At 44.9% G+C, this 18,201-nt stretch overlaps 1 protein-coding gene across 7 annotated transcripts in view; it reads left to right on the forward strand.

The window, feature by feature from the left end:
- The window catches only part of RFX1 (regulatory factor X1), a 549,504-nt gene that overhangs the window by 326,947 nt on the left and 204,356 nt on the right, over nt 1-18,201 (forward strand). For all 7 annotated transcript variants that reach the window (XM_085600474.1, XM_085600477.1, XM_085600480.1 and 4 more), the window contains one exon: nt 11,924-12,033. In XM_085600474.1, the coding sequence (XP_085456600.1) occupies nt 11,924-12,033 (110 nt within the window). The remainder of the gene's footprint in view (nt 1-11,923; nt 12,034-18,201) is intronic.

Below are 18,201 nucleotides of genomic sequence, written 5' to 3' on the forward strand. Positions count from 1 at the left end.
TTACCGTGCTCCCCTTTGGCCTTACCAGCGTCCCTCGGGTGTTCAGGAAAGTGATGGTGGTGGTCGCAGCTCATCTTCGTAGATCAGGGGTGGCTCACAAACCAGGATTGGGTCAACGGCAGATCCCTCTCCCTTCCCCAACCAGAGCACACGGTGGTGACAGACGGGTCCCTTCTGGGATGGGGTGGCGACATGGGAGAGGCGGAGATCAGAGGCCTCTGGTCTCCTGCGGAGTCCGGGCTCCACATCAACCTTCTGGAGCTTTGGGCGATGCGTCTTGCACTCAAGGCATTCTTTCCCTCTGTCTGGGGAAGAGTAGTGCAGGTGTTCACGGACAACTCCACCGCCATGTGGTACTGCAACAAGCAGGGTGGGGTCGTGAACCCCATGTCTGGAGGCCCTCCGCCTTTGGACATGACTGGAACATCAGGGCATATCCCTGGTGGTTCAACACCTGGCACATTCCCTGAACGCAAGGGCAGACGAACTCAGCTGCAGGTGCATGATGGATCACGAATGGCGTCTTCACTCGGAGGTGGTGCAAGGTCTCTTTCGACAGTGGGGAGAGCCTTGGTTAGATCTATGCGCCACCGAAGAGAACGTGCAATGTCAGCAGTTCTTCTCGTTGGAATTTCCAAGGTGGTACTTGCTAGGTGACGCTTTTCGTCGCAAGTGGAGTTGCGGTCTTTTGTAAGCCTTTCCGCCTTTACCACTTCTGCCCAGAGTGCTGAAGAAGATCAGGCACAACCGGGCCCAAGTCATTCTTGTGGGTCCGGATTGGGCACGAAGAGTCTGGTATTCCGAGCTGCTCAACATGGCCATCGATCCTCCAATCAGACTGCCGCTTCGGGAGGATCTTCTGTCGCAGCAGCAGGGGATGGTCCTCCACCCGAACCTGTCCAGCCTCAACCTCCTTGTGCGGAGATTGAGCGGCGCAGTTGACATCTTTTGACCAGCCTCCCGAAGTTTACGATGTAATCTTGGCAGCCAGGCGTCCCTCAACTAAGACGGTATATGCCTGCCGGTGGAACAAGTTTGTGGCATGGTGCTCAGCAAAGGCTGTGGATCCCCTTTCTGCCCCTCTTTCTGAAGTTCTCTTGTTCCTTTTTTCTTTAGCCCAGCAGGGCTGTGCTCTGGGCACTATCAAGGGCTATCTTTCGGCCATCTCTGCCTTCCTTCGGCTTCCCGATCAGCCTTCTCTTTTCAAGTCCCTGGTTGTTAATCGTTTCTTGAAAGGCATAACTTATCTCTTTCCTACTATTCCCTTCGTTATGCCTCAGTGGGACTTGAATCTAGTCTTAACTTTTTTTAATGTGCGCTCCCTTTGAGCTGCTTCACAATTGTTCCTTAAGGCTTCTAACGCTTAAGCCTTCAGACGGGTGAGTGAGCTCCAGGCCCTTTCCTCCAAGCCTCCTTTCCTATCTGTCCATCCGGACAAGGTGGTTCTCAGGACTCGTCCATCCTTCCTGCCCAAGGTTCTCACTGCCTTTCACATCGGGCAGACCATCACTTTGCCTACCTTCTTTCCGTCTCCTTTGAAAGAGGAGGAGAGGCTCCACCGTCTGGACCCAAAACGTGCATTTTCCTTTTATCTGGATCGCACAAAACAGTTCCGGGTGGATGACCAACTCTTAGTTGACTAAATGTGCGCCAAAAAAGGTCGGGCCGTACACAAGCGGACTATCTCCCGATAGGTAGTTTTGTGTAGCACAGCCTGTTATTCTCTGGCAAAGAAGGAGCCTCCAGTGGGGGTTGCGTGCCCATTCCACCAGGGCGACGGCAGCCACTACTGCTTTGGGACGTGGAGTTCCTCTGAATTACATTTGTCATGCAGCTACGTGGGCTTCATCGCACACCTTCACCAAACACTACTGCCTCAACAATCCAGTCCGGAGAGACGGCTTGTATGGCCGTTCTGTTCCCCAGGACTTTTTAGTGTGATCTTGGTTCGCAGACCCACCTCCGGGTTTGGTATTGCTGGGGTATCTATTCTAAGGTAAGGAATCTATAACTAACTTGTTTCTTTCAGATCAACAAGTTACTTACCTTTGGTTATGATATATCTGTAAGAAACATTAGTTAGGTTTAGATTCCATGCCACCCCACCCATCCACCCCATTCTGCGAACTGATTTCTAGGGTTAAGGATGTCCTTTCAGGGCCCTAGTTTTGTGCACCAGTGGTCACGGTCTTGCATGGCTCTGCGTTTCTGGCGCGGAAAGTCGTGTACTGCACCAACGTCAGCGCGCGAGAGCGGCATCTAAGTAGCTACCGCGACGTCATCCCGGCGACCAAGACGCCAACGAGGGACGCGGAGCCGACTGACGCCACCTTCCAACATGCAGAGGTACTGCTGACGAAAAAACTTTCCGGATCCAGTCTGACACCTGAGGGTAATTCTAAGGTAAGAAATCTATAACTAACTAATGTTTCTTACAGATATATCGTTAACGAAGGTAAGTAACTTGTTCATTTAGGTGACTCCCAGACACCAGGTACTCTTATTCCTCTGACAGAAGAAGAAGGACCAAGAAGAGCCAAAGAAGTGAGAACTGCATACTACTGGTGGACTTTGCATCAAACCCTATCTGCTCCTGTCCCGACAATCACAAAAACCTGACTTGTCCTGCAGCAGTGCATTCTCCAAAAGCCTCAGAGGGCCTCCATCACTTTGCCAAGCCGTCAGCATCTCCCTTGCATGCAACCACCGCCAACATCGCCAGCAACGTCCGGTTTAATATATTGCTGACTGCCCTAGGTCCACCGACACAGCAACCGCCCAGGAGGAAGGCACTGTGCTCCAAGAGGTCAGCTCTGTCTCCTCACCAAGTGGGAAGATGCCATGATCAACCGGAGTCGCTCTGCACTAATACTCGGGGAATCCGACCCGTTGCTGCAACCAAAGCTTTTTTGAGTCCAATCCAGACTCCAACGCCGTGAAAACCGACCAGCCGACTAGGAATGTCAGCATTGCAGCTGCCAGCACAGAGAGTGGCCCAGCTGTCCTGTTTTTTCCCAGTTTGCCGATCTAATAGATAACCTTGAGTGTCTTTGATGCACGGGTCCAGCTGACCAAAATCCCCTGCCCCTGAGCTACCTGGCCTGTGTCCACGACAACCGACTATGCCACCCCCCGTGCTCCGAGGACCCTCACAAACAGAGTCCCCACATTGGAAGCTCACGGACTTGTCCCCAAAGTCCCCCTCTGCAGTCTGTTTCTAGGCGCACCCCCTTTGTGCAAGGCTACCAACCTTTCTTGCACCTCTGCACCCGGACATTCCAGGGCAGGTAAATTTGAACTGCTGGTGGTACTTTGGACCTTTGCCTTGGCCCCCTAGCACCTTAAGTCTTAAAGGGGACCCCCGGAATACAATTGCAAGTACCTGTATGCAGTATATGCTTCTTTCTCCATAGGAAAGCATTACTGCGTAAAACGCATTTGTGTGACATTTTTACTTACTGTGGGAAGGTGGTTCTGCCCATCTTATTCGGCCGGATTTTTTGATCACCTTTTTTTTTTTTACCTTTTACTGCGGGGAGCCTCATAACCTGTGAATCACCTTTGACTCACCCACGGTAAACTCCTAGTAAAATGTACTGCACGTGTTTACCGCCAGTGTCTGCCTTTTAAGATAAGGCCGCAGCGACGCAGCCAGGGTAAGGGGCACTTTGCTGGTCACAGATGTGTGCACATGAGAGGGCTGCATGTGGGAAACTCCTGTTGTCTGCAGCCCAGACACTTCACCCAGGTAGCCTGGTGCAGAGGGGACTATGTAGAATTTGGTAGTGACCCGGGATAGGCCTATATAATGTAGATGTACACATGTATGGGATAGTCCGTGCGCTTGACGGTAGGGGCACTCCATTATATTTCTATGGGAAAGGCTGCCTTAGGGCGCAGCTCCAGTTCTCTTTGGGGTAGAGGTTCCAGGGTCACACCAATGTACACTGTAACCTGTGTAACAATAATAATGCAGTTGAGTCAAAAATCATATCTATGCAGCTTTTTGTCCATCCAAGAATGTCATATTTATCTGACCCAGCTCAGGATCAAATCCCAGGCCTTCTTGGCTGGGTTAATTACTTTGTTTTCCAGCATGAGGAACAAAGACTTCGCCCCACAAAGAGAGTAATTTCCCTTGTTTCGGTCAGCTCCTCAGAAGGAAGGGGGTGAGGGGGACTGTTCTGGATTAATCAGCCTGTGCCAGCAAGAAGGCCTGCCCCAGACCTCTCAACAAAAGTGGGAGTCCAGACCACTGGAGCCAAACCAGGGGTATCACCTTTGAAGATTTGTTGGGAGAAGTCCCTGGCAGTGATATCACCGAGGGGTGTAGCTGAGATTCCCAGAGCACATGTGGCAAGTGACTCCTGGGTGATGCCATTTTGAGCTATTCCAGAAAACTGTGCCGCAAGATTGGAACAGGGGCAGAGAGATGATGTGGTACATCCAGTTAGGCCTGAGAATCAACCCTGCTGGACACTCCCACCCCCACTTAAAAGGTCCAGCGCAGGAGAGAGAGCTCTCTTGGTTGCACTTTTCTGCTGGACACTGGACTTGAAGGCAGCCGTCATGGACAGTTGGAAAGAGGGACCCCAGGCCCAGGACTCTGAGTCTGATTGACCCCAGGACCAGTGGGGTACTCCCCAGGACCAGGCAAGCTTGTCCCCTTACACCCCATGAGGACCAGTTGGGTAAAAGACTGGACTCTGCGCAAGGAGAAAGAGGCCCAGAGAAAACAAAGTGAAAGGCTGGCGCAGGAACCAGAGAAACCAGCTCCCTGCAAAGGTTGTCACCTTTGCAGGTCAGGAGGTCTGAAGGAAGCACTTCAGGTGGCAAGGCCTAGCCACCAGAAACAAAAGGAGACCAGAATAGTCAAAAATGACCCACTGGGGCCAGAGATATGCCCTGGAGAAGTTTGGGTCAACCTTTGACCTTTTTCCAGCAGCAAAGCTGATTTCTACCTCCATGGTGGGCGAGGGTCCAGAGGCTACCCCCGAAAAGAGAATCGGAAGGGAAGCGTTGTTGCGCTTTCCCCATGTGAGAGGGAAGAAGCCCAGGACCCCATCCCAGGGCCCGAGAATTCCTCCAATACGAGGGAGCGTCATCGCACTCCTCCGTGTGAAGTGAAAAGGGGCCCAGGACCCCATCCCTGGGCCTGGAGAAGAAAGATGGCGAGAGAGAGCCATCGCGCTCCCCGCACCTGCGGGAAGGGGGCCCAGGACCCCATCCCTGGGCCCCTGCAGCGAAGAAGAAAAGCAGGGGAGTGCAGTCGCTCTCCGGAGAAGATGCGGACAAGCCCATGACCCCATCCCTGGGCCCAGCAAAGAAGACAGAGTTGGGGAGCACCTTTGTACCCCCGTAAAGCCGAGAGAGGGGCCCAGGACCCCATCCCTGGGCCCTGATGGCCAAAGTGGAGAGTGCTGTCACACTCCCCTGGTGACCCGGAAGGCTGCATCATGCACTGCTCTCTGCGGGAGCGGGCAGTCCAGAAGAGAATCGGCGGCTCCCGCAGCAGTACGCGAGTGTCCTGGCCGTTATGTGAGGTGACGAGAGCAGCGGGGGTGGGCTTCCCGAGCTGCTCTCCAACATGGTGAAAGGCTACGGTGTGCCCAGGTGGGACCGAAGGAAAAGAAGCCGCGGTGTGAAACGACATGATTTTGAGATGAAAAACCCCCCAAATAAACCAGTGTTGCGGCTCTCCCCGGCACAGCGGGAGAGCAGCTTTCGAGGAGTGCCCCATGATGCTAGGCTTGTCAATTTCGCCACACCTTCAGAAAAAAAAACCTCGTTTGCGGCTCGTGGTGACCCCAGGAGAGCGGAGTCACCACCAGAATGTTGGCAAAGTGTGGGGGGAGCTGCAGGAACAACGCAGACTCCCCCCCCCCCCCCAAAAAAAGGTATTCGCTAGTCCCCACCATACGTTTAGGGGGACACTAAGAAGATAACCCCTTACGGATTTTTCTGAATTGCAAAGCAGTTTTTCGCTGGATCTTTTGTTTTTCAGCATTGCACTGATATACCCTCTGGGGGTGACCAGTGTGGCTGCAGCAAGTTGTGGCCTGAAGTATTACAATGTGAGTTGTTCACGTTGAGAGACTCCACTACTTGTGAAAGGTGGTTATTACACACAGGTGTAGTTTTATATATATATTCTCTAGGTACAATTTCTAAAGTGCAGTATTTTTATTTTGATAACTCTTGACGCTGTGAACACCCTCTAGGGGTGGGAGAACTATAATTACATAAATGTTGTAATTATAATTGTGTTGCCTTCAGGGGCTATTCTAAAAGCACGTAATTCATGCTAAAAGTAACTTTAATGACCCAGATCACCTAAACATACCTAGACATATCACTTGTGAGCAGTTTAATTAAGTAATGACGCTGACAACCACGCATACACCAAGTAAAAATGCTTAAATGTCCACATTAATTGTGTGCTCATTCAAAGTGATATTCCATTACTGCATTTCTAATACAAGTAAATGTTCTGACATGTGATTTATTGCTCTAGACCTCACTTTTGGAAGGGTATGAATGATGACACAATGTCATCCAAAAGCATTTCCATCAGTTTGTGTATATTTGTAAACTGCTGCATAGTATTTAGTAGTTTGTGTGTGTGTAATAAATGTGCTTTTTCAAAAGAAGAAGTACAGACTGGACAATCATTTATTGAGTGTGATTGTGTATCTGTGAATGGTGATTACCAGCCCACACCACCTCTCATGAGTAAGCCTTTGACTGCTCTGCAGCGTTACCCTATGAGAATCAAACGCTACAATGGGTTCCCAGTGATAGATAAGTACGGACCCATTACTTGTGCGGGCCACACAACTAATTACCCATTTTCCTACACTTACCTGTAAAAATTGATTGATATCTCAAAAAGTACTTACCCAATTATGAAGTTCGTGTTGGATATAAAAACACCTGTTATTTTTTTCAAAATTGGTATCGAGTTTCTTCTTGAGTGCGTATCTCATCTAATGACTCTTTTGTGTACAACAAATGCTTAACACTACCGTCTGATAAGCCTAAACTGCTCGCCCACACTACCACAAAAGAGAGCATGTGGTATTTTTTTATTTAAACCCTGTAAGCCAATAAGGGTCATCTGGACTTTCTACATAGTATACCTCCTTTTGGTATACTGAATAAAAAGCCAGCTTCCTACACATTTCATAAATGTTTATTTTCTAGACTGTACTCCCAATACCACAAGCAAGGCCTATGGGTTGACCGGGTTCCAGCTCTTCTGGAACCCATTCTGCATGCTTTTCTGACCCCAGCATCTATAGATTCTATTCACCACTGTCAAGAACAAAAACCCAGAATCAGATCCTCTCTCCTTCTTGTGATTCATTGGTATTATCTGCTGCCAGGAAGCACTTCAATGCCTTCTGATCAACATAGTCATCTCCACCTGAAAAAAAAAAAATAATAATGGCATCGCCTGGCAAGAAAGTATGCTTGACTTTGGACACAGCCCTTACAAATTCCATGGCACAGCTGTGCCATAATAACAGAGAACCCTAGAACCTATAAGTCTGTTTTCTTGACCGTGTTCGTGAGGAGGTTCGGTAGGTCTTGAAAAACAATCCTTCAAGAGGGTTTGATCACATCGGACTAGACCTTCATTGCAGCCAAGAATTCCTCAAATTTGTCAGCTTGTGATATCTGTCGTGACACCTGTTTGAGACACAACTCATGGGCAAGACTCAAGTCTTTGACTTATTAGACGCAACAAAAATCATAGATGTGCCTGCTTCTGTATCAACTCTTTGTGGTTCTCATGCCAATGATAAACTCCAGTGCATGAGTACAGATTTGGAAACATTAAATTCTGTTGGTTTAGGAAAAAAGAAAGAGGTTTCCAAAAGTTCATTTAGGGCTTATGGGAAAGGTAACAATGTAGCCATATTCCTTTTTTGGAAAAATGCAGCATCAGTTACAAGACAAGAGCAATAGTTGCAAAAGCAATTTTTTCCGGGGTAAAAAAATCTCACAAAAGTTGGGCATTCCTCATGGAAGAAGATAACAAAATTCAAAGACTAAACAAAAAATGTGCTAAATATTGTGAAATCTAGTTACAAAATCATATTTCTTTCTTCAATGTCTTTCATTCCACCGAAGATGTCCAAGCCTCTACCCTCGAGGCATCTAACACAAGAGAACAAGTGTATTTATATGAAAAGTGCTACACAGTCTCGAAACTGCAGTAGAATAATGGAATTTACTCCCATTATTTCTTGGTACAGAGCAATAGTCAGAATTTAGAATTTCATCACATCCTAGATTTCATATATGCCAACAATTGAGGTGATAGAGAAACATTTTGAATAGTGGCTCTCCATCAAATGCTTCTCCATTTTAATGAAGGAGATTGGATGGCATCAGTTGGATTACAGGATGCTTAATACCACATCCCTATCTACAAGATCTACTAGAATGTTCTCCGCTTCAAAGTGAGACACTTTATTAATTGTGTCATACCTTTCACTCCGAAGTGAGCCTCAGGGTTTTTTTTCCAAATGTATGGCAGTGGTAGCAGAAGTAGCTTTACCAAGCATAAGTCATTTTGTTCTTCACTGCCCTTCTGCAAATGTCTTTACCCCCTCACAACAGACTGCAGTGCGAACTGAACCTGTTAACAAAACAAGAGGGCCAAGTATGTCTTCCAAATCTGACAACATTGAATTTAGCAGCATGGCTCCTGGGCTCCAGCAATATGGACCTTTGTATCTGCCACAACATTGCATGGATATCCTGAAGGAAGTCTTGCTCTTTTAAATTAGAGAGATTTTGTATATGGTGTCCAAGACAAGGCGCTGAATATTGATTGGCAGGAAAAAGTGTTTTTTCATAACTTCTACATTTAACTAAAGCTAAATTGGAATGTGCCTCTATCAAAGTACACCTTTCGGCGATATCAGCATTCAGGAGCAGTCCGACACAAGTCTTCTGTTTCAGAATTCTGGAGATAAAAGACTTTCTCAAACGCTTATGGAACAGCCTCCTTTCAAGAGCACTTTCACCTTAGTTGCAGTAAAATTAAGTATTTTCTAATTAATGGGCTTTTTGTTTGAACACACCCACAAGGCTTAATTGCAGTACCTATCTTGAAAGATGGATTTCTTTGTTGCCATTACTACTGCTTGTAGGTTCAGTGAGCTACTGGCTCTATAGGATGTCAAGCCCTCCATGATTTCCATTGGTTAGCGATGGGAAGGCACACCTTTGTGTCTTCCCAAAATAGTCAGATTCATTAAAGCGCTGTACTTCAAGCTTTTTTAGCAATCCAGTTATAGCTGATTGAGTTTTCCGTACACCCATTAGATGTCAAGAAGGTTTTATGGTTTTATTTAGCCAAGACTAAATCGATAGCAACACCTTACCATTTATTCCCTACTGTCCAATAAAGACAAGTCTGGTCACATCAAAACAACCCGTTTATTGGTGGGTTATGTGTTGTATCTCTCTTTTTACCAATTGTGAATAAGTCTCGGCCTATAAAGCCTGGAGCACATTACCCCAGAGACAAAGCATCCACTACACCATGCTTAAAAAATATTAAGTTGTCTTAGATTTGTAAGGCAGCCTCCTGGAAATTGGTACTTACTTTAACAAAACGCTGTTTGCTTGACTCTGGCACAAGAGCTAACTCAATAATGAGTTACGCTACCCTCAAAAATTTAAATCCAGACTTAACCTATCTTCATAGTTGCTTGTATTCCCTATGGTGGCATTGAGCTTCAATTATAGGGACTTTTGACTATTAGTGAAGGTCTTACAATGTAAAAGAAATACTTACGTACTTTTAGTCCTGGTGTTATGTCATTTTGATCTTCATTGAAGTCCTAACCAACGCGCCCACTTCTCTGGTTTTTGCAGTCTTAGAGATAAGTTTGGGTTCCTGGCTTTAAGAGGCAACTGCCAGTTTAGTGGATTCTGGAGTTTGGAAGCATCTATGCGCAGGTGGCCTTTGTTTGCATTGTACTAATGTGATGCCTATCATACCTCCTTTTACTCTCCCTAAACTCACCTTTTTGCAGCAGTCTGGGATTAAGATGCTACATTGTATTTTTGTAATGCCATTCTGATTAGATCAGTGTAAATTGGGGACAAAAACAGGCCTTGTTAGAATATGGTGCCTTTTTTCCTTAAAAAAAAATAACTTTATTGAGTTTTTCTTACAAATGAGACAGGCATACCTTCATTTTCATGGGGTACGTTCAATATGAACATAGCATATGCACTTACATGAAGTATTTATGAGTACATGGTCCTCTGTCTAGACCGTTAACCTGGTAATAGGTACTCCTAGAGAGTTCTGTTTGTTATGAATATTAACCTGCATTGATCTGACAAGTTAGACAATACTCAACAGACGGTGAGGAATGACTAGAAATAAGCCTTGAGAAATAATAACGAGGACTAGTGAGTGGTGGTGGTGCATCATCAATTGTTGATTAGCTCAATAGGAGAGAGCAAGCGCAACTTGAATTATGCAGTTGGAATGAATATGTGTTTGTATGTGAAAACTTACGGTACAGGGGCATTTGGGCAGTGCGTAGGTGGTATGTATTTCTAATAGATCTTCATATTCAAGGGCAGCCAGGGAGACGGCCAGTTTGGTTCTCTGTGAAACGATAGGCTCAGGGTGGGTGGATGTCATCCCCCCTGGGCGGAGTCCAAGGCAGCAAGCAGTGCATTCCATCCCTGTGAGAGGAGATTCTGTCTCACGCCCCTAGCCTCCTTCTATCGGAGTGTGCCCCGCTCCGCCTCTGTCCAGACTTTCACTGGTTGATACCACATAGAAACTGATGGAGGTGTGGTTGCCTTCCAGTGCTGAATCACCTTGAGTTTTGCGAGCAGCAGACCAAGGTCTATATAAGTAGGTTGCAACTTTATTCTTCTAAGTTCACTGAAATCGCCCTGGTACGCAAGCTTCCTAGCTGTGTAGTGTGACAGAAATGTAATTTGACCCCATCCAGTATTATAAAAGTCAGTGGCATGACCATGACATGTGGCTCATGTCAGCACTAAGCAAGTGACATTGAAAGCAGCAGGAGTTCGCTTCGGTGAAATACTAGTTTATTTTTGTAGGGGTGAGTGAGGTAAGCTATGTGCATGAGGAAGAACTGAATGAGCTTGAATCTGATGTTCGGCAACACCTTAGCAGGGTACGCTAACACTCTGCCCCATTCTTTGTCATGGAAGGCTATCCCAAAATCAGCCGACCATTTATCCCACAGTCCAGTCAGTAATACCCAGGTGTGATGGTGCCTCTTTCCTTTGGACATGTTACATTTGTATACCCTCTTTGAAAATAATTTAGGAAAGAAGTGTTTTAGGGTCCCCACACTCAACAGGAAATTATTCTAATGTTTATGACTTCATGAAGTTCATTATGATGTTTTACTAGGATTACAAGCAAGTAACATTTTTTTCTGTAGACTTCCATTGCTGAGGTTCTATACAAGTCACTCAAAGATGTCCTTTCCACTAATCAAGGATGCACATTTCCTAAAAGGGCCGTTCCACTGGTACATTACACTAGTTACCCTAGATGGAGCCTATGTTCAAGTTGATAAAAGAGCCTTGTCCCCTAAGGCATGACCGGTGACATCCTCCTTCTTTGTGACAGTTGAAGACGTACCCCAACCTCTCATCCAGTATGTGAGTTTTATGAAGGAGCCTGCCTCGAGGTACTTCTTCTTTTTGCTGTATTTTTTCATTAACTAACCCGCCCTGTTTTTCTAATCTTACCATCTTCAGGATATTAGAGTTTGCACCCTGGTAGAGAAGTGTTGGCCTCTAAGCCTTTCTTCCAGTTCAAGCTAACGCTTATGTCAAGGAGATTAAAAGAACAGGCAGTTTTCTTCAACCTCCTGAAACCTGACCTCGCTGTCTCTTCTAGGCTATTGTTGATGTGATGATAAACCTTCAGTTTACACTGGTGGAGACCCTGTGGAAGACGTTCTGGAGATACAACGCTAACCAGCCCAGTGAGAACCCTCTTTCCATAATGTGAGTACCAACAGCCACTGGAGGCGACCTGTGTGGTGTGAATGCTAATCATTTACAATCTGAGTATCAGTTCTTGACTCTTCTGCACACAATACATTTCAATCTTAGAGCATGCCCCACTTAATGTTAGGTTATGTTACAAAGATTTGTGTAGGGCTGTGTTACAATTGCTGAGGCCTTTCGGCGCTCTCAGAGTACCTACTTGCCCTGGTCTTGAGGATTCAGTTGCAGACCCTAGTTTGTTTTCTCATTTGTGTCTGTTTACGAGTCTGTAATCACTAATCTTAGCCACCCCCAAACACATAGCATGAGTTCAAATCGTGGATCCTACCTACATGGTTTGAGTACAACTGAAAGCCCCCCCCCTCGCACTGATATTAATTAGTTCTATATTCCTCCTTTAAGCAATACGAATGTCTGTAATCATGGATACACCTTCACTACTCAGTATAAGTATCAATTTACCAAACTTGGTAATTCATCAACAGTCCACTCTCTTCTCCTATAAAGAAAGGAAATGAGCACATGAGTTAGTGAGTAAAATAATTACTGCCATGGGAGTCTCTCTCATGTCCATGCACAACAGAGTGTCAGTACGGATGCCCATGCAGGTTCTATGGCATGTTTAAAGCATTTTTACAATGAAAACATGCTTGTAGGAAGAATTTCTTTTTAGTATACACTCGGGCTGCTCCTCGTGTCATCAGCATTTTCCTTCCCGGTCAGCTTCAAGGCACTTCTAATCAACGTGAATATAGTCAACATCAAGGCATTCAAAGTTGTGAGTGGCAGCACCTTCATTATTGGCTAATGGTGCTTCATTCCCATCAAGGTCTGTGTCGTAGTGGAGGACATCAGAGTCAAGGAGAGGTCATCCTGTAAGCTCTGTGATGCTCAGAGGCCGGATGCAGAATTCTAGTGAAGAGGTCAGATACTGAAGGCATATCCAACATGTCTCACCTTCTCCAGAGCCTCATCACATCACTGAAGAGATGCCCTTTCCATTAACCAATGATGTCCCATTCTATTGCAGAGAAGGAGTACGACTCACTACAATCCAGTTATTAAGGGGGATTATCTGGTTCCACAACATTGTTTCTCACATAAGTGGTGCGTCCTGTGGTTCCATAGTGCCCTCTACTACTCCAGCAGCTCATAATGCTTCAGCAAGGAGAACAAAAAAAGAAAAGTCATCTGCATCAACATTCTTCAGAAGAAGAACTGGTGAGGAAAAAGGGAGACCACGCTCATCAGTCAAGGGAAATAGTTTTGTAGATAACAAACATCCTGATTCTGTATTTCTCCTTAAAGCAATACTTCCTCCTCATCAGATATGAGTGCTCTTCTTGAGAAGCTCCCCCTCATAGACTTTCACCTGTGGGTGATGTAGTCATGTTCTAAAAGGTGAATTGCTGTTTGGTAGGGAGGCCTAATGTCAAGGCTCCAGCTCCTTTTTATGAAACTTCAGTCATATTTAACATTCTAAAACCACAATAGGGGTTTATGGTACCTCTGGTTCTGGGGTTATTAGAGCCCAATATGCAGACCTTCCTGACTCTGACCTTCATCAAGCCTGTGGACTGATGACAAGAGAAAAAGTACAGACCTCCAGACTCGGATCTGGGTTTTTTTCTTGAGTGAAACTCCACATCCGGACTCTCTAGTAGTACTTGCTGTGAAGAATTTCTGCAATACTGCTTGTTCTACCTTATCTGCTTCATAGAACAAAGAAATAAAATAAAAAAATCTAAGCAGTGAATAAAAAAGTCTGCACAACTTCAGCTACACCTTTGAGAGCAACAAGTTCACATGTCTACAAGTTTGATACAATCAAGATATTTTGGATTCCCTGGGACCTTTTACTTGTTTGCTTACCATGGATGACAGAAAGGAATTTAAATACCAGACCAGACAACCTGTGCTGCCAAGGACTCAACAGATTTGGTCGCCCAAGACACATGCCATGATATCTCAATAAGGTGCTTCTCTTGGCTTCGACTGATATTCTCAACACCCCAAACACAACAAAAGATTCTGGGCATATTTTCCTCCAGATCTTCTCTTTTCAGCTGCAGTCAATGACCTACAGTGGAAGAAGGCAGAAGTTTAAACTCTGAAGTCCATTGGATTAGAAAAAGGATATACTTTCCTGCAGTACAGTTTAAAAGGCATTGTCAAGGGAAACACAGAACACGTGTACCTTTTTAGAAAAGACAACTACTACAGAAGCAATTTATTTTAGCGAGAAAAGTCTCAGTAGGGCATAAATTCACAACAGCCTTTCACAGCTGTAGGAAAGGTCTGACAGGAACACACTGTCAACACTGTACAACACCCTGGTCGGGAGGAAATATTTCCAACCATTTTCATTCCTTGCAGAGCATCACAAAAGATGTTTGTATGCTGAATAGTGTCAGTGTCTGTTCTTCTCTATCTTGCTTTCCTTCAAGGTTTCAAGAGCACTCCACATGGAACGTCTGACTCTAGAGGTTACAACTGTTCTTCACAAGAAAGCAATCGGAAAGGATCCCAAGTTACAGATGAACACTGGAATATGCTCCTGCTTTCTTTTGTCCAGAAAAAAGTTATTTTGGAGTTTGACCCAATCTGGGTCCAAAATATGTCAACTAATGGCTTAAAAGAGGAAATATTCTGCATGCTTTTCCTTCATTCTAACCAGGAAGATTGGATGGCTTAGAACACTTCCACAGACCCATCCACAAGACATACAAGGAATGCTTTTAAGAGAGAAGCCCTCATTACCAACCTTATGTTTCCCACTCAGCCTAAAAACAGCACCAAGACTGTTTTCCAAATGTATTGCTGTAGTGCTATGGAAAGAAATATTTGCCTAAATGTATTTGGATGACTGATTGGTTAAAACTCCAACAAGACCGGTAGACTAACCTGATTCACCTCTCCATCTCCAGGTCAGCAGAATAACTCAGCAAAGCCAATTCTGCATCCATTACAACCAAAGAATACAATACTTGGAAACCCAGTAGAAACGGTGCAAACAAAAGTGTCTCCTTTGGAAGAGGGACGGTCATCTACACATTTGAAGACTTTTACTGTTAGGGCAAAAGCAGCCACATCAGTGTGACTAGGGTTTTCCTTCCGGTTCAGCATGGCATTTTGCTTCGTTCCACTTCCCAATGCCATATTGCATATATGGCCACTTCAGTAATGACTGGAAGACCAGTGGAGTCAGAAGACGGGAGCGTGGGAAGAGAAGATAAGACTGACCAACTCTACCACTCAGTCTGTTGTATGGCTGTACACGAGTTTGAACATGTTGTAGTGAGTTCTGTTCCAGAAACCTCAGTCATCACAGATGCCTCCATTAAAGGTTGGGGAGTCCACAAAGAGGGACCTGTCTGCTCAAGCAGATGGTCGCCAAAGGAGAACCTCTACCATATCCACATTCTAGAAATGAGTGCTGGATACTTGGCTCCTCTGAAATCCTACTATTTATCCGTTTCAGCAGTAATGCTTCTAACACAACGACCTTGGAGTACATCAAAAAAGGGCGAGCAAGATACAGAGTTTTGTCGAGGGGATGCCCAATCGATCGAAAACTGGGTTCTAGTAAGAATCATTTTTCTGGTGGCATCCCGTCTTCCATTTTACGGAACTGGAAAGCAGAAGCTCATCAGGTACCTTCTTGAGTGGGGGTTACATAACTGCTTTCTCGAAGACCTCTTTCGCAAGCGTGGCATTCTGCAAAACCACTTGTTCACTACAAGACAAAATGGAACTGCCTTGCATTTGCATCTAGTTTTACAGAGCCCAGTTCAAGGAAAAATGCTCTTTTGATAGTGGTTGAGGACATTCACTTATGGTTCTCCTACGATCCCTGTGCTCTCCAAAATCAAAATGATATAAGGCAAGATGGCAATCATCCTCATTGGTCCGATATGCAGATATTGGTGTCTGGATCTACTTCATCTGTGACTTCATATCCACCGGAGTCTTCCGCACAAGCTTCCAGAATATCGGGTGGGATTTGTATTTCCCATCCCACACTCACTGAACCAGACTGCCTGGTGCCTGAGTGCCTGCAATATGACAATTTGAATCTGCCAGCTGAATATATGATTATACAGTAAGAAACTAAAAGACCCTTTACTTGCTTTCAAGTAGAAGAGGTTTCTTTACATGATGAACAATTTGAATTATTATTTGGGGTGAGTGGCTTTCCACCATGAGGAATAATCCAAATGCTTGTTGGTGTGAACCCTCAAAGTCACAAAATGAACCTGAGTTCAACTCCCTGGCAGCTATGGCACAGAGCAGACAGTTGTAACTCAGGGCACTGTGTGAAGTATTTATGCAGTAACAAAACAGTAATAAAGTCAAAATGGCAAACAATAAAAAATCCCAAACTGAATTTGAAACATTGAGTAGAATTTAATCAACAAAATGACACCAAAATGACAAAACTCTAACGAGGGGAGTTGGAGGTATGAGGTTTTAAAGATATAACGGAAAAAGATCGTCACAAATCTCAAAGTGCCAATGGTAGTCTACGGTCACAGTAAACCAAGAACCTAGGAGTATATTCAGGCTTACCACGATGGAGCTTGGGTCAGATACACTAAACATGTTCGTCCTAGACAAAGAGTTTACCTTCTGACTTAGGGCCTGATTTAGAAGTTGTCACACAGGGTACTTTTTCGCAATGGAGTACCCTTCCCACTAATCCGATGGTCCACCTGCAACAGTTCCAGTCCAGTGGACCATCAGTGTATAGACAGCGGAGACTACACTGTCTTCACTGCCTATACACCCCTCCGACAAGCCAATGTAGTAAGGCCATATGTCTGTCCGCCTGTATTTATATTGGTGAGACACATAGACAGTTTTCACTACCCGTCACTGTCATGAAAATCATGGTGGTAAGGAGCAGTGAAAATTTTTAAATGACCCCACACACCATGTGATAATGCTCCCACCATGCAGGAGTCATTGCTTAATTTATTTCAAAAAGAAAATCCTGCTTTAGGATTTTCTTTTTGAAAAAAAAAAAGTTGTACGTTTGATGTACTCTCTTTGATGTTGACAGAGTTGTCAGCCAAACGTACAGTGCATTTCCAGGCCACATAGAATGCCCACAGCCTCCCACCCCTTGCCCTCCCCCTGCATATTCTGTGAAGTTTAGAGGAGTCATATCTGCCTATTCAGGTCAGTTTATTGGTTGCTCCCGAGAGGCATTTTACACCTATACCAGCGGGCAGAGACTTATGCTAATTCGTTTTCTGACAGTTGAGGCAGGTACGGGCTAACTTTCTAAAAGTAACTTTTCCTTGATATTTATAAAAAATGTGACTTCACCATTGAATTAGTTTTTTTATAATTATTGAAAATAGTTGTTTGAAACTTTTTCAAGTTGGCCCAATTCCTAAGATACAATATTAGTATTTTAAACTGTACTCTGGTTTTATACATAGGATAGCTAGGCCTGCCATAGTGAAAATAGCTTTAAGGGCCTTGTCACTGAAGGAACATGATAATATTAAATTTCTCCTTCTGAATGCCATGCACCCTACCCTGCGGGCTACAAGGCTCACATAGGGTGACATATTAATATTTAAAAGGAAGGTTTGACCCTGTCAAAAGAGTTTATTTTGATAGGTCTTAATGCGTGTTTTGCACTGTTATAGTCAGGTACATTGATAGGCCTGAAGCGTACTGTAGTGTATAACTTGCCATTAATAGACAATAGTGTCGGAAGCTGGCTCTGTATATACTATACCAAAGTGTGCACAAGTCCGGTGGATCCCCAGAGGTATAGCAAAGGCTAAAGTAGATAATACAAACAGCTCCATTTGTGGTAGTGTGGTCGAGCAGTTAGGCTTATCAGAGGGCAGTGTTAAGCATTTATTGTACACACTCAGGCAAGAAATGTTATCACACACTGAAAGACTGGATCCAGGCCAATTGGTAAGTATAACAAGTTATACTTTGCAAACCAAAGGGTACTTAATGCAGGTAAGTTCCGATACTTTCAAAGTAGCAACACTTTTCAGGTAGAAATGCTTTTAGAGTTTGAAGCAATACTATTCAGTCGGAAAATACTTGGTATTCAGGACATACAGTTAGTGGATACAGGGAGAATGCTATGCAATCCTGTGGAGGGAAAGACTGGTGATGGACTTACAAGTAAGT

The sequence above is a fragment of the Triturus cristatus genome, chromosome 4_2, assembly GCF_964204655.1.
Source record: "Triturus cristatus chromosome 4_2, aTriCri1.1, whole genome shotgun sequence".
Taxonomy (NCBI): Eukaryota; Metazoa; Chordata; class Amphibia; order Caudata; family Salamandridae; genus Triturus; species Triturus cristatus.